At 36.2% G+C, this 16,512-nt stretch overlaps 1 protein-coding gene across 1 annotated transcript; it reads left to right on the forward strand.

Moving 5' to 3' along the window:
- Positions 1–175: 175 nt before the first annotated feature.
- On the forward strand, positions 176–15,405 carry LOC139137364 (elongator complex protein 5-like). Its single transcript, XM_070705418.1, has 8 exons — positions 176–339; positions 4,719–4,779; positions 7,228–7,350; positions 10,126–10,328; positions 11,496–11,689; positions 12,656–12,748; positions 13,009–13,109; positions 13,353–15,405. Exons 1-8 carry the CDS (start codon positions 285–287, stop codon positions 13,459–13,461), a joined length of 939 nt encoding a protein of 312 aa, XP_070561519.1. The 5' UTR covers positions 176–284; the 3' UTR covers positions 13,462–15,405.
- Positions 15,406–16,512: the final 1,107 nt, after the last annotated feature.

A 16,512-nucleotide genomic window follows, 5' to 3' on the forward strand; every position in this document is an offset into this window, starting at 1 on the left:
GACTTACGGATTGATAATCCTATAATTCACAGATAAATAAGAGTAGATACATCGATTGTTTCTTTTAATAGAAAGTTATTGCATAGAGAGAGTATTAAAGGTTGTTAAACCTTATGTCTACGAATACTATTCGGTTAGTTATCATGACCCACAAATCCGAGGTTTCACTTCCGGGTTCATTTAGTTTAACGCGCGTGAGTCGACGAGCAACACACGCTGTAGTGCAAGTGGGCGAAGTGGTTGACAACACTTGTTTTCAAATATACTCCTTGAAAACTCTCGCAATGCTTGAAGATATTCTACACGGACGGGAGTCGTCGCGATCAATTATCATTTTAGGTACGTGTAATGTCCTTTAATCTGGGATTATTTTTCCCTCGTAAAAATCTTTAATTTTCCGGGCGAACGTAGATACACGGCCAGTGTATATCTGTATATTATATGCCACAAGTTACCAACAAAGGAATGAATGAAAACTGTTCGCATAGCATGACGCTGAGACAGCGAAAGTGGTTTCGGAGCGACATGTCGAAATGCCCTTCTGACTTGCAAGAAGTGTATCTATTGCAAATGCTTTGAGGCACAAATGTGTAAAAGATTGGCGCAGTTAGCCACTCGCCACCCAAAAAAAACCCAAAAACAGTTGATCGATGCACGAGGTTTTTCATGGATTTATTATTCTGTTATTTCACTTCCTGAGATCGGGAAACTCCTTAGGTTGGCTTTCCCAGGTTAGCATTTTAATCCATTGGTTTTCCAACATATTGAAAATGTCCAGCGTTCGTCCAAAGTCGCAGATAGCTTGGGAAATTTGCTTGGCGCGACTTTGCTCTCAGTGTTTATCAGAACTTGGGTGATTTATTGCGAGCGCGTGTGCCAGTGACGTTTTCAGATGCGGTAGTGAGATTTCAGCTCGGTAGGGAAACAACAGGCTTTGGCAAGGACAATGGGCAAACATTGTAACATATGAGGGATCCTAAACATCAGATAAATTCATCTAATTTATCTTAAAAATTATTGGTTATTGCGAAAAGACAGCGGATTTTTTTGTTCAGTCGAAGTACAAGTCGAGCGTAAGAAAGAAGCCTTGTGGTTTTTCTGCGCAAACCAAGGATGCGCGATATCGATGCTACCGCAGCTGTTCTGAATTTTTATCTGCAGAGTCAAACAAAGCAGTCTTACGGCCTTTAAAATCTAAAGATGTAATCGCTCCCAAATCCGTTTGTGCATACAGTTGTTTAAGAAAATTTAGCTCAAAACTTTTAAAATTTTGTGATATTAGCGATTTTCAGTGAAAATCATGTTAACAAAAGCCCCCCCCCCCCTCTTCTGTCAACATAAGTGCATCTGAATCTGCCTGGATTTTCACAAAAGTCCAAACATATGAGAAAAATGAAAGAAAAGTAACATACATTTTCTTGAATTTATCGGTGATGGTCAACATTTAGAAGATTGATAATTTATACAAAATACAGAAGTAAAAATAAAATACAATAAAATACTGAAAATACTTTCCCATCTCCTATCTTCAGACGTTCACTTTATCTTTGTAAACAGATTATCAAAATATTTAAGTAAGTCAAAATTTGATAACTACAAAAAACCAATTCGTCGTTGTCATTTGCTCCTCAATTATACTGTATATATACAGATAGTATAGGAAGTTATCATTTTGATGAACCAGCAAATTTCTTTATTACAATAGGATATTGCTTTGTGATACTAAACAGAGTTATAACATCAATTATGATAACAATAGCTATATTACACTACTATATGGTCTGTGGATACAGTATGGTAAAAAAATACCAATAATTCAAAAAAATTGCAGTTTACATCCAAAAAAACAAAAGTTTGCAAGGTATGATTTTCATAAGTACACATGCACATACATCAATAAATGTATTGCATCATTTGGAATATGTTTGTTGGTACACACACAGTCGTGAGTTAGAGGGACTGTGGTACACATCAGGGCTGCAACCATTAGAGAAAGAGTCGGCGTACATATTAGTAATGATAGATAGGATGGCAGGATGTGAGTGATTGTGAACAACATAAGTCAGTCAAGGCATTTCATAAGTCAAGGCAAACATTTTGACCATTAATCAGTGGTGTTCAACTGTTAATGCTGACTATGATGACACCTCACACACAGCTGTCTTTTTATATCTTTTCCTGTTGCCAGTCTCGGGACAACGTCATTCTGTTTCCTGTTTGTCCGTGGTCCAAGGTATTTTTGTTGCTCAGAATTCATCCAAAGTTGTGTACTCTATGCTTGTTTGTGTGTATATAGATAGACATCCTGACCTAGGAGCTCCTTGTAATTCAAGTACTGAATTATTAAACGAAGTGATTGTATTCGCTGTCTGCATCACACACAGCAAGGCACTTTACTCTATATAATATCCATGCAGTGTGTAATCTCTATCCTGTAACACTGACAGACAATTTCCAGCTTGACATGTTGTATACAGATTGTATTCTTAATATGCACATTTCTACTTTTGAAACAGTGATCGTTGTGATGCATTACCACAGTGTAATTCTATGAAATGGGAGAAAGACTTCATTTCTCACGACTTTTGTGCACCTGGGGGTTTATGTCATTAGTCCAAATTGAGTTATTTAAATTATGAATATTCAAGAGTGATTTTCAAAAAATACATAAAACTAGCTGGGTTCATTGTAGTACATGTTTATAGTCATGGTGGAAGTTGGTGTATGTGCAGGTTCAGCATTCAGTGTCATTTGAACTGTCTTGTCACTGTGTATAGGTATACTTTTTGTACCGGTACAAATCTGAACAGTGATCTCCCCAGGATTTTCTGATAGAGTGGCAGCTAATTTGCATAACAATAAATGCAACTGTTATGGTAATGAGTTTCTATTGTTTACCAAAAATTATAGAGTGGCGGCCACCACTCTATAATGGCTCTGGGGAGAACACTGCTGAATTTGAAAAATTGTGACCATTTCATTTCTGATTCCCTGTAAACAGGTCCCAAGTCATCCTTGATAACAATGGGTTTGGGCTAAACCATTATGATGAAATGGTTGAAGGGTTATAATACATGTGTATTATTTGAAAGAACTGTATGGATAATATTTTTTGCGGCATCACTTTCTAAGTGTATGTGTTCCAGTTTGTGTGATCTGCATATTAAATTTTCATCTGTGAGAAACGTGCTCTACCCTAGAACTGTGATGATTTGTCATTTAGTCATTGATGTCCCAGACCCAATGATCAAAACTCTGGACATATCAAATGCACCCTCCCCTCATTTTCCCCACAAATACAAAATATGACTTCATGAGGGGTTTTTCATGGATAGGTCAATCCTGTGTTTCTGGCAAATCTATTCATATGTTAATTCCTACACAAAAGAATTCAGACTGGAATATAAAAATTAGGTATTGTGCAAGTTTTGCGACTCTACAAGCACACTGCAATGTATTTGAAGCAAGACACTCAAGATAGTATTTGTCATGCAGGCTATACAATGATGCAATCTGTCTATACTAAGCTCAATTTCATGTGGATAATAATTACAAGCTTGCATCAAGGTAATTTGAACCCCATTGCTGTCAGTCCAACAAGAAACCCTGCATACTAACCTTGTTATCATCTTCAATTCTTTATTATCCATTCGTTTCTCAAATAATTGAAGCTGTTTCGTATACAGAGTATCTATTTTATGTGTGCAATTAAATCTGATATGAAGACACAAAATGAATGCAGTCCATATTGAGTGACTTCACGTTTCATGTGTGCAGTCTGATTGATGAATTTCTCTGATTCTGATATATCACAGATAAATGAAATGAGTTGTCACCAAGAAAAATATTGCAAGTCTGCCGACAATTACTCTGTTGTGTTCACAGCATTACTGATGTGTACACAAATCTCTCTCAATTGCATGCAAAATTACGCCATAGAAAAGAAAATATGATCATAATCGATTAAGACATGTGTCCAAATTGGTGTAAGTAATCAAATTCTTAACAGGTGATGCATATTTGTAATTATTATTATACGGCAGCTCATGCAAACATGAAAGCAATGAAGCAAATTTAACTGCAATGAGGCAAATGTCAAAGAAATACACATATTATTATGGGATTTCTGTAGATGAAATGGGGTTGCCTGGTTCCGTATGTGGATATCATTGTTTTCCTGAAATTGATATCTTATCTTTCTGTTTCAACAGAGTCCTGGCATGATAAGTTTTCAAATGTGCAACCCTGTGGGGTTATGGAGTTACACTATCACTTTGCATGCACGTCAATTCTTGTTTTTTTTCTTACAAAATAGTCAAGGCAAATAAGCCATATAGCCTTAGCAAATATTCAGTTGTAGCCTTAATAGCACTACTGAAGAAATGATGTGATCGGAATTTTCAAATTTTCTGGTCACATCCTGGTTCCATTAGATGAATTCACCATCACACCCTGAGATGCCTGATGATAATAATAATTTGCAATGAAAGTCACAAGTCGCAGAACAGCATCGAACAGATCATGCAGTCTGTGTAGTGGAGAGGTCAAAGGTTAAACCACTGGGACCATTTCAGCACATGGGTTCATTTTTCCCAAGACGATATTCTGTTTTCAATTGAGTGTTCTTCCTGACATTCAATATGTCTCAGTGTTTACTCATAAATCAGGTTTCTGTTTCCGTATTTTTCACCCTTTTCTGTTTTCCTTTGGTTTCACAGACAGTCTCAAACATTTTGGAAGGACGCTGCTTAAGAGTTTCACAAAAAGCTTAGCCTCTAGGTGAGTTACACAATTTTTAAGAAATGATAATTATTATAATAATAATAATATTTTTATTGCTTGCTTGTAAATATAGGATTTACATCACATTTGTGGCAATAAAAGTGTGATACAAAAATAAGTTAAAATTTTCTTCAATAAAGATAAAGTATTACAGTATAATAATAGTAGCTAATAATAAATATAACTAGGTATTTCTTTGTTTATATAAAGTAAAAATATAATCAGCAAGTTGTTCATTAAAAGATAACTCTTGTTTTGTTAGTAGAGAAATAAGCTGATTTTCAGTATCGTCGTTTGGGAAATTGATTTTACTGAAAAAGTACTTTCTTTGGACTTTGTATTTCTGACAGATTAATAAAAAGTGTGTTTCATCTTCAATACTGTTGGTGTTACACTGATTGCAGTATCTTTCAGTAATTGGGGTTTTTGGAACAGTGTGTCTCCCTTTTTCAATTGCTAGATCATGATTGCTAATGCGAAGTTTGGTGAGCAATTTTCTTTTCTCACCTTGCAACTGTGTTAAGTAGGGTTCTAATCTAAAATTACGTTTTATTTTGGCATACATTCTTAGTTTACTATTTTCATCAGTGATCAACTTTTTTCCAAAAGACTTCATAATTGTTTGTTAAATTTGTTTTCATTAAACCAGTTATAACTTTGTGGTGTTTAAGTGATGGAGCTTTATCAAGGAGAAAGTCCATTCCATTGTCTTTAATTAAAGCACTTAAACAGTTAAACCATGATCTATTGTTAGTGTTGTTTACCATTTGCTCCAGAAAAGCTTCTTTAGCAAGATTACAATGTGGCAGTTGTACGATTATTTGATCGTCAGCTTTCTGAGATGTATGAAAATATTTCTATACGCCTTCGAAAGTGTTCAAAACAGTGATGTGTCCCATCTTTATTGCTTAATTAAGGTAATATTGTGCCTCCAAAGTGAAAGACTGAAACTTTTGCTCAAACTTTCCTTAAGGAATCTTTTCAACCATTCTCTTTCAAAATCAAGAATAAAAATCAGGGATCTGATACTACTAGGGAAACAAATAACCCAAGATTTACCGATATTTAAAATTCAAAATGGCCGCCATCCCTGTGTTAAGTCTATGGAGAAAGAAACAGTAAAATTTTTGAATTTCAAAAAAAGTAAGTCGGCGAAAAGTTTTCTTATACCAAGAACTTTAGAATGAACCCCTCAAGTGGTCTATCAGAAAAGAATTTAAAAAGTTTGAGAGTTGTAATATCTGTCCCCGAGGTGTGACTTCTACCTTAATCAAAAATAGAGATCAGCTTTCTGACTCTATTCTGAGAAATAGACTAGCTTTCTACCAAAATAGACCAAACAAATATTTGCTCAGTGCTGTCTGTGTTCAGTACAACCCAAGTATGTAAAATGATTTGTATATACAGTGACATTTGTGTCACTGCATGTATCTTATCAATCTTCAAATCTCGCTGACTTGCCAAAATTTGTTGTGTCCAATTCTCAGCCTGGTCTGTATAATATTAACAGTATGACTCTGTGAACTGAATCTACAGCAAAAAACAGGATGGTTGGACAGTCTCATATACATTACGTTTACTTTTTTGTACGTGGCACACAAGTTTTGTAGATAACATTGTCAATAAAAAGAGCCGACTCATTTCAGTGTCTGGATAGAACACACAAGGGAATTGCTAAATTAGTTATAGAATTGATCGTAGAGACGGAAGTTAATTAGGACAGCACTCTGGCTAAACAAACAATAAAACAATGTATACTTACTGATGCCAATCTGTTTTATAGACACACAAGGATAAACAGTGTATTTCACTCAGAGGAGTCGGTTCTTTTTATCTACAATGTTATCTACAGAACTTGTGTGGGACATACAAAAAAGTAAACGTAATGTATATGAGACTGTCCAACCATCCTGTTTTTTGCTGTATATCAGAGCAAGACTACATACAATACATTGAATGCTTTAATATTTAACCAAATACTGGTTTTAATTTGCTTCTGTTATATTGGGTCTGAATATGTCTTTATGATGTTTACAGTGATTTCTACACTGACAGCAAATTTGGTACAAATTAAGTTACAAAAACCGCTTTGACAACTGTTTCAAGCTTGCTGTACTCCAAGACCATTGCACTGCTTGTACAGTGTACCATAGTTGAAGATGCACTATCTGGTGCAGCTGTGTAATTTCTGTATTTTCATCCAGGTGACGTATTTCCTTAGTTTAATTTAAGATGTATTCTCAGATTGTTAGACACTAAGCCAATTAACTGAACAGCGGGAAGGAGAACATTCAACATCATTAGGGAAGCTGCCCTCCCTCAAAAATCCTTGAAAACATCCTTCTGCTCGTTTTCTGCATTGAACAGCTTCATTCCAAGTCTAAGAAAGGGCTCTCTGTTGTTCAATGTCATTGATGTCTTGTGTTGTGTCTTATATCTTCACAGAGTTGATGAAGTTCACATTTTTCACTTTGATACTGCCCCAGAAGTCTTCCTCACAGGTTTTGACGACCACACAAAGAAAAAACTTCACAGCCATGACGGTTGGTCAGATCCGCTGATGTGGAGGTAAAATATAAATCGCACAGCTCACTGTGGAAGATGGGTTTTGATATCTCTGTTGATTTCTGAAAAACAAAAATAATGATAAGGTTACATGTACAGTTGGTCTGATATATGCATGTCCATATTTCACTTTTGCAAGTCTTTACAAAACTGTTTGTTATAGAGTAGACTTTTCTTCAGTAATTAGCAAGTCTCTCATAAACCAATTTGCGAAATTAAAACATGATGCAATTGTACAGAACTTGATGATTTGTTTCATATGTAAATATTGACAAAATTTGATTTCACAAGCTATTGTTGGATCAGTGGTTTCAAAATCTGATTATGGTAAAAGTGTAATGGTAAAAGCTAACTGCAGTAATACTGTACTAGTGTCCCTGAATATGCTGTGTACAGCTTCTGCATACAAACTGTTCATTGTTAGAATTCTAAATATAGCCTCTCCGTCTCACATTTAGGTGTTGAATCAGTATATTTGTGTGTTTGTCGCTTATTTTCAGTTTTGCAAGTTACAAAACACACCAGTGTGTGCCTTCCCTGACATGTATGCGCATTTGAGTGACTACAAATTTTTCCTGCAGCGTACAGTACATGTAGCTTGATATCGTAAATTCTGATTCCAAACCAAAAATAATTGGGGCAGGATGAAACAAAATGTAAATGAAAAAGTGTAAGATAAGAACTGGATAAGAATGTGGCACATTATTGACATTCATCATGTCATGTCAGTCACACATGCTCCATGCGACTGTAAACAATGTACTTTGTAAATGATCCCTGCATGTGTATGCTGGATGTCCTTTTGTAATTGATTGATTCATGCGGATTTTTTTCTCCCCAATTTGGTCTATTTTAATACAGTTTATTTGCTTTCTCAACCATCTTGTACAAGTTCTGTGCCTAAAACATCACCATAATACATTAATTTGTAAATCCTTTTAATTTTGGTCCCGAGAGGTCACAGTTCACAATGGCCAGACATCTAGCTCCAAATACATATATGGCATTGTCAATTTTTTTATCAGTAAAAATCAAACAATCCTGTACTGGTTCCCTTCTAATCGCTAAGCCATCTCTTTATATCTGAATTTTGATGTTTATTTTGAAATACCAATCGGCAAATCTAATCTTTAGAGTCTGGCTTGTTGGTTTGATCTTGAACTTCACATATTCAATGGGGCCATTCAACTACAAAATATCAACTCAAGAGTGATCAGAGAATGTTTACTTCTGTTCCATGGTCTCCTATCGTGTATCTTATAGCATTACGATATAGCGACATGTTTTGAAACCTTTGGTCAAGTAAACTATACTTGCCCTACTTGAGTCATTTTTGTCCCATATCTACATGTATCTGTATTGCAGGCAACTCTTAATCAAAGCTGATATGATATCATATTCTGTATAGAAATGTGATATCTTTGTATACAGTTTACCAGTACACAGAAACGTGACGAAAATAATAACGATAACAAAATAAGTGATTGTGGGGAAACTGTGTTCTGTTGCAACAACATGTCAGAAGGATATATATGTGCAAGTTCTCTAGAGCGATAAGTGTTTTCTATTGTCATGGCAGCCATAGTTGCTTTTATCCGCAAATCACACCTATGTGTTGGCTGAACACTTCAGTAACATATTGAAGCTAGCTTGTGCTAGTTCCTGAATAATTCAAAAACACGACCACTCATGACTGCGTAAGGGATAAATTACAAAACTTGAAAAACATGGCTCCAAATACACACATTGAGGCAGGACTTAAATACTTGATAGTGGGTGTTTCTGTAGCCAAAGATTTTAAATATTCACTTTTTTGAGTCGTGAAGCACGGAAAGTTAAAGGAAGGAATAATGCCAAGGGCAAGGAAGTAATCTCATTAAAATGAAATCCATGAGGAAATGGATATTTGCAATCTTTCACCAAAATGACGGTTTACTTAATCAAATTAATAAATCAGCTTTTGTATGGACTTTGCGCTCATGCAGTTAGTTTGTGTACATTGTTATGTCCATTTTGGTGTAACTCATTTTGAGTGAACATTGTTGAAATGTAAATTTCTTTTTCCCACAAATTTTCCACATTTCCATGAGAATATGGACAAAGACAGGAATGTGAAAAATGTTGGTTACATGTGGCAAAAATAAAAGTATAGGCTGTTACAAGTGGTGTGTGAATGTACAAAGTTTGTGCAAAATGTCTTGATATTTTTTACTGAAACTAAATTTTCATAGCTTGCAAATTTTAGCTAACAGCAGGTTGTTTCTGCCAGCTATTTTCTACATCCCAGAAAGACATAGCAAAAATCATAGCAAAAATCCCATAAACTAAAATGACCCTACAGTCCCATGTACATGTGGGTCAGATAAAACCAAAAATAGTTCTCTTTTCACTGAATTTACTGTAATTTTTAGAATTGCTGTTTTCTACCTGTAACACATCTTAACATTTGATAAATTTAGGGAAAACCAGTCCACTTATTATGATAAGAGAAATTTCCATACTTCAAACAATCTGGTGAGAGTACTGATAAAGTTAATCGGATAACATAAAACGAATGGAATTTTTGGGAAATAGTGTACTGCAAGAACGTCAAAATTTAGACATATTTTCAACTCAATTTATCAGGTCAATTATGAAAACGTTACTCTTTACCAAATATTTTGAAAGAAAGAAGTTCAATAGACAGAAAATTTTGTACCTTACTTAGTGATTGTGGGATGGAAATGTGCAATCAGTGACATCTTCATTCAGTAACAGGCTTTCTCTCCACTCCTTCAGAAGCCCAACAATACCAGAGGGTTCAAACGGCAAACTCTACCTAACGGAGCCACTAGATCTGCTGTCGTATATCAGAAAACAGAGGCAAGCATCCAATGGCAAAATAGGAGTCATCATCGACTCCCTCACTCCAGTACTCGTACACAAATGCATCTCCTTTGTTGTCAAAGCTTTATATCAACTGTGCAATGCCGCTGAAGAAGGTCAGTTGCTTGATATTTATCTAACAGCTATTCAGATTATTCAACTACAAAGTGTCTTGTTAACCATTCTTGTGTTAGTCTCTGTGTTCGTGTCCTTTACCTGCCAAGTTCATATTTCACCATCAGGTAAAGTTGGTGAAAACTAATGAAACCCAACATGCCCCATATGGTTAATTTTAACAAAAAAATGAACCTTTGGAAGCTCTTTAGAGCACAGATACTGTAAGCATGATTTTTACAGACTAAACCTGCTGCAATATACTAAGCCAAGAGGGTGAAAATACATATGGTATTGGCTCAATACCGCTTTTTACTGACTTGGCAGATGGAGAAGCGATACCGTCTTGCAGGAAAAGGGTTAACCATATCACCTCATGTTCTGGTGTGGACGTCCCAGACACCTTCATATGCTAAAAAACAACCAATTTATATGTAGCTGTCAAATCAAATTGGTTAAAACCAGTAAAGCAGAAGATATCCAAGACAGTGTGTTTTTACACTTTCGACTATTTGAAGACTCTTACCTAAAAACATATGCAAACATACTTTGAATTACTCTTGCAACGATATGCATAAACACAGCCATGATTTTTGAGCTGACTTCCCGGCATGATATACCGGTAGCGTGTGACTAGGCAGGGTGTGTCACACAAATCCTTTGGGTATCTAGATTTTTAGCAAAGACTTCCTTCAGCATCATCCCTCAAATTAGTTCGGGAAGAGACTTAAGAGTTTGGGATAGGGGTTAATTTAGGGTTGGCGTTTGTTTAAAACAAAGTTTAATATATCTTATGTGGAAAAGGAGAAGATTGGGAAGGAGGGTCCAAAGATAATCTTTCTGATTTTGTGTTTTTATGCAGTTTTAGAGAAACTTAATCTGAAAAGGGTTAATATTGACTTAGGCTATGAGTACATGTATGCATATACATACCCAGTGGTCTTCAAGGCCTGTGTTGGCGTCAGGTTGTCTTGCAAGGAAATCAACTTACTAGATTACAATTTCAATAGAAAACAAAAGGCTGTGACACTCAATAATCCTCTAACAGACTAGAACAAATTTGATCCCGGGGATCAAGTCCCTGGCCTTTAAAATACAGACATTATATACTCCACATCAATCAGAAGCTTGGTTTACATTGACATTACACCTTTTTTTCTCCTCCGTAGATTTCGAGATGGTGCAGTCTATTTGTCTTATTCACCATGACGTGCATGAAGGGCAGGTGATAGACATGATTAGCCATGTAGCAACAAGTACTATGTCACTGACAGCCAATGCGTCGTTAGCGTCGTTCTATGAGGAGCCGTATGGCTTCTGCAAAACAGTCCACAGAAAGGCAAATGGAAAAGTTGTCAGTAAAGTAAGCACTTCATTGCTTGTGTTACTGTCTTTGTGAATGGAAATCACAATGGCTTAAAAGGCCAGAAGATGCAACTTTTGATGTTTTTTTCACTATTTTTACTTTCAATGTCTAGTTCAGTTTCTTGTTCTGCTCCCCGAAGCATGTCGAGATACACAGTATTCAGCTTGTCAACTCAGCCTGTACATGTGTAGACTGCCATTGTTAAGGTTGACAAGTAAATTCTGGTTCGGACCTGACTTCAAACGTGAACAATGATAGTACATTTTATTTGTAGAGATTCAACCTGAATCGTGGATGTTTCAACATGCTTTTGGGAGTCGAGCAAGAATTTGCAGTTGACATTAAAAAATAGCAAATTCATCAAAAGTTACAGCTACTTGCCGTTTAACCAAAACCCGCTTCTTTCAGAGAGACAAACAGACCACAATACAGGCAATTCAGGGAGATGAATCTGGTCTGGTTCATCTCTTCAGGAAAATATATCATAAAATAGAAAATCACAGCAAGTCTTGTGAACTATTAGTTATGGTTTGATGGTTAATGGAAATTTCTGTAGTTTCACCCCGTTACCAATATAGTTTGATCCAAACCCATTGTTATCAACGGTGATTACAGACGTGTTTACAGGAAATTAGGGTGAACAGGTTAAATTTCCTCAAATCACAGAAACAGATAGAAACACTGTAATAAAAATAATTATTGTCAAGTGCTGATACTGCAGACAATTGTGTAATGTCAAAGGGATTTTTCCCGGAGTGTGTTATTACAGTGATGATAGTTACAAGTACAATACCAAGGTCAGTGATTTGTAATGTAGACATGGACCTGATATTATTTGTTTCATCTGGTTCCTTTTCTGCCTCTTTCTCAATGATATTCACCATGGCAACTATTGAATATACACAGAATTACAATGATGTTTGCACTGTACCATAAACCATGTCAAACTCTTTATCTTCACAGTATGAAGGTTACAGTGTTGTTGAGGATCTTAGGTTACTCACGTTTGATTCCTCCAAGTCAACACAAAGCAATGAAGTTTCTGTTTCAACTGCAGTAAGTGTGTTACATTATTTATTTGTTTCTTTGGATGCCATTTACGAATGACTCTCGCAGGCTTTGAAAGATTCGTACAGCAGATGTAAATGATAATTGCAAGTCACTACCAATTGCAACAGAGTGTTTGTGTTATGTTGTTAAACATTCAACATTCAAGTCAGTATGTGGTGCTGTTTGCAATCTTAGGTAAATGTTCATTTCAGAATCCACACCCCTGATACGTCATTTCTTACTGCGACCCCATTTTTCATCCACAGCCTGACCCAACTGCAAATCTGACCTTTAACCTCAGCCTAAGTGCAGCTGAGAGGCAAGCCAAAAGTAATGTTGTACTGCCGTATACAATCAGTCAAGACAGGTAAGCCACTAAATGCTCCATCTTAGCCGTTTCAAATTTGCATATAGCCACCATGTCAATTAGGTCTCATGAATATTTTACTGTTGTCTTTTTCAAAGAGTCTATGTAAGATTTATCTTAACAACATGCTGTGACATGGGAAAATTTCATCAGAAACAGCCGTGTTACCATGTGTTGAAGTTTAATCTGTTTGCCAAGCAGAACTTGATAAGACAATATCATTGTAATGTGTTGTACTTACAGACAAGTTGCTGATGGAAGAGGGCCAGTAGGCTCTGGTCAGATTTTCTACCAACCAGATGAAATGGACGATTTTGATGATGAAGATCCTGATGACGACTTAGATGTGTGAAAAAACAACCAGAGAAATGACACGACAGTGCGAAACCCGTCGCGTCGTCACTTTGTATCTTGTGTTAGTGTCTGTGTTCCTGTCCCAATACATGTGTGACAATAGTGACTGTCACATCGTTGTGACCAAGATCACTTTTGAATGTTTTATAAAACCCACAGTGACACACACACATGCAAATATGTAAAATAGAGTGTATGTGAGAGACCTCTCATCACCTTGACGTAAATTGTTTTTGACCTTGACCTACATCCTGTGTTGGCAATAAATATTCAAGAGGGGAGAAAACTTTGGTGTTGTTTGTGAGTATGCCTGTCTCTGCCATGTAAGTTGTTGGTGGTGATGCACCCTGTGCTTCTGCTAGCTTGGGGAAAGCTTTGGTAGTACCTCAGGGTTTATTCGTTGTTAGCTAAAAATCTGTATCAAAAGTATCCCTGTGATGTCCTTCATGGCTTAGAAAGGGTTTCTAGACTTTTGACTCCAGAACAATCATCTCGACCATTAATCCTTTTCCTGCCAAGTTCATATTTCACTACCAGGTCAAGTTGGTTTAAACTAGTGAAGCAAATCATGTCCCATATGGTGCATTTTAACAAAGACTTGAAGATTTGAAGGTCCCTGAAGACAGATACTGTAACATGATTTTTACAGACTAAAGCTGCTATAAAATACCAAGCCAAGTGGGTGGAAATACATACGGTTTTGGCTCAATACGGCTTTCTACTGACTTGGCAGGTGGGGAAGTGATACTGTCTGGCAGGAAAAGGATTAATGGGACATTTGTGTTGAGAGCTTTACTCATGAAATATCCAACAAAAAATGTGAATCCATACTGATTGTGCAGATACAAGTCTTGTTAAATACAGTAGATGTGTTGGTGCTGTTTTGTAGGCCAGCAGTGAGCCTTGCTTGGATGATTGCGTACAAGTACAGCACAAATAACCCTGATCATGTCATTCTAATTTTCAATCAGTTTAGTCTTCACATGCCAAGACATTTCATTCTTTTAGGACTTGTTCAGCCGCATCTAAGCAGTTCACCCCAATATCACCTGTAAAAAGGTCCACAATCACCTGTGATAACAATGGGTTTGGGCCAAACCATGGTGTTGAAGGGGTTAAAGTGGCTTGGGTTGGTCAAAGACTTGCTGAAAAGATGTTATGTACATTTTCTGAGATGTCTCCAAACACGTAAGGGTCATTTCTTAAACTATCACAAGTCTGAGACTTTCAAATTTATATTTCTTTTGAGGCAAGTCGTTGTAACGTGACAGTATAAGAAAAATGAGAGTGTAGTATGTCACTATGGTGAGGAGTATTGTTTTGGTCCATGCAGAGCTATCACAGCAGGGACTTGGTAGAAATTCAAATGCTTCTATCGGAAGAGAAATCTGCTTTCATCAAACATTGAACAAATCAAAACAAGGTGTTTCTCTCATGATCATGATTATGTGACTAATCTCACAAATGAATTGAAGACAGTAATTCTCATTGACGGAGCAAACAAAGGATATTGATTCTTGTGGACCATGCGCTGTAAAACTGTTGACTGCCTTCCCAAATTCAAAATGGCAAAATTTTGCCGAATGTTCCAGTTTTTTTGTCTGTCCAGAGCATCATACACAGGATTTGCAATAGAGTACAAGTTTCGTAGCATCTAAAGTATAGAGCTATACAAACAAAATCAAAAAGACAAATATTTTTGTATCAAAGGTCTGTATGTCATTTTGTTCTTTTCAACTCACAACAAATATTGTGGTTTTTCTTCAGTGTCTAATGTAATCGTGTAATTTTTTTAAATGTTCATAATTTGTGTCATTCAAGTGAACTATGCACTTTATTCAATGGAAGATTGGTGACATTGTAATGTACTTTGTGATTGTCTCATGTTTATTTCTACCAAACACAGCATTAGACAAGTAAAGTGCCATTCTGTATTCCCAAATTTGTGTCTTGAACATTTATTTTGTTGTTAAGGTAGTAATTACGCCTTATTAATGAAAGACTTTCTCTGAAACTTTCCTCAATGAAATTTTCTACCATTCTCTTTCAAAATCAAGAATAGAAATCTGGGGTCACCCTGCAAATTTTGGTACTAGAGAAACAAATCACCCAACATTTACTTACATTTGAAATTCAAAATGGCCGTCATACTAGTGGTAATTCTATGGAGAAAAATGAAATCTTTGATTTTCACAAACTAAGATGGTGAAAACTGTAATTACTCTATGAGCTTCGAAATGGGCGCACCACATGCGGGAGACCGTATTCTACGTTAATGTGCGGGTGTGTGCCGGGTCACAAAAGTCTTTTTTATTTAGCTTTGTTTGTGTTTTGCATTGTTTGTTCCCGTTAAGGTGAAGACAATACCACTATCTTAACCCTTTGAGCGCCAAAGATGATTTTCATCACCTTTAGAAATATACTCCAGTCAATTTCTTTGAGATTTTTCTCGAAATTTTGATGACAAACTGTAGCCAATGAAATGTGATGTCCAATTGGTCTAAAATTATAAAAAATTACAGAAAATTTTATATATATTTGTAAAAAATGTTGCACTAAAATTTTGGTTGGAACAATCACAGCACTCTATATCTATATCTTGGTAGTCAAGGTTTATAATGCACCAGCTTCCTGCAGCTATTGAGACAGCTGAGCACTCCAAATTTAATGCTCCTTTATCACAGTCTCTAAGTAATGCAGCAAATCCCATGTCTCCTAATGAAAACAGTGAAATGTTTGTACTGTTTGTGAGTTTAGAACTGATGGCCCACCTCACCACTCACTGAAACTACTGATTACCGGTATGTTGTAAATAAAACCATTCAATGCATCAAAACTAGCATAGACCTGACAAGTTCAAGTTCTAGCCCAAGCTGATATCACAGACAGCAGATATCTGAAATCAATCAAAATACACACGCTGTAAAATTACGTGATTCTCTCTCCTGGGCAGACAAATCAACAAAACTCTGTCACTCCATAACAGCATACAAAACAAGGCACATGTGTGTCCCTCTGATAGTATCATAGTCACAAAATCAGAAAGTCA

Source organism: Ptychodera flava, chromosome 7, assembly GCF_041260155.1.
Source record: "Ptychodera flava strain L36383 chromosome 7, AS_Pfla_20210202, whole genome shotgun sequence".
Lineage (NCBI taxonomy): Eukaryota > Metazoa > Hemichordata > Enteropneusta > Ptychoderidae > Ptychodera > Ptychodera flava.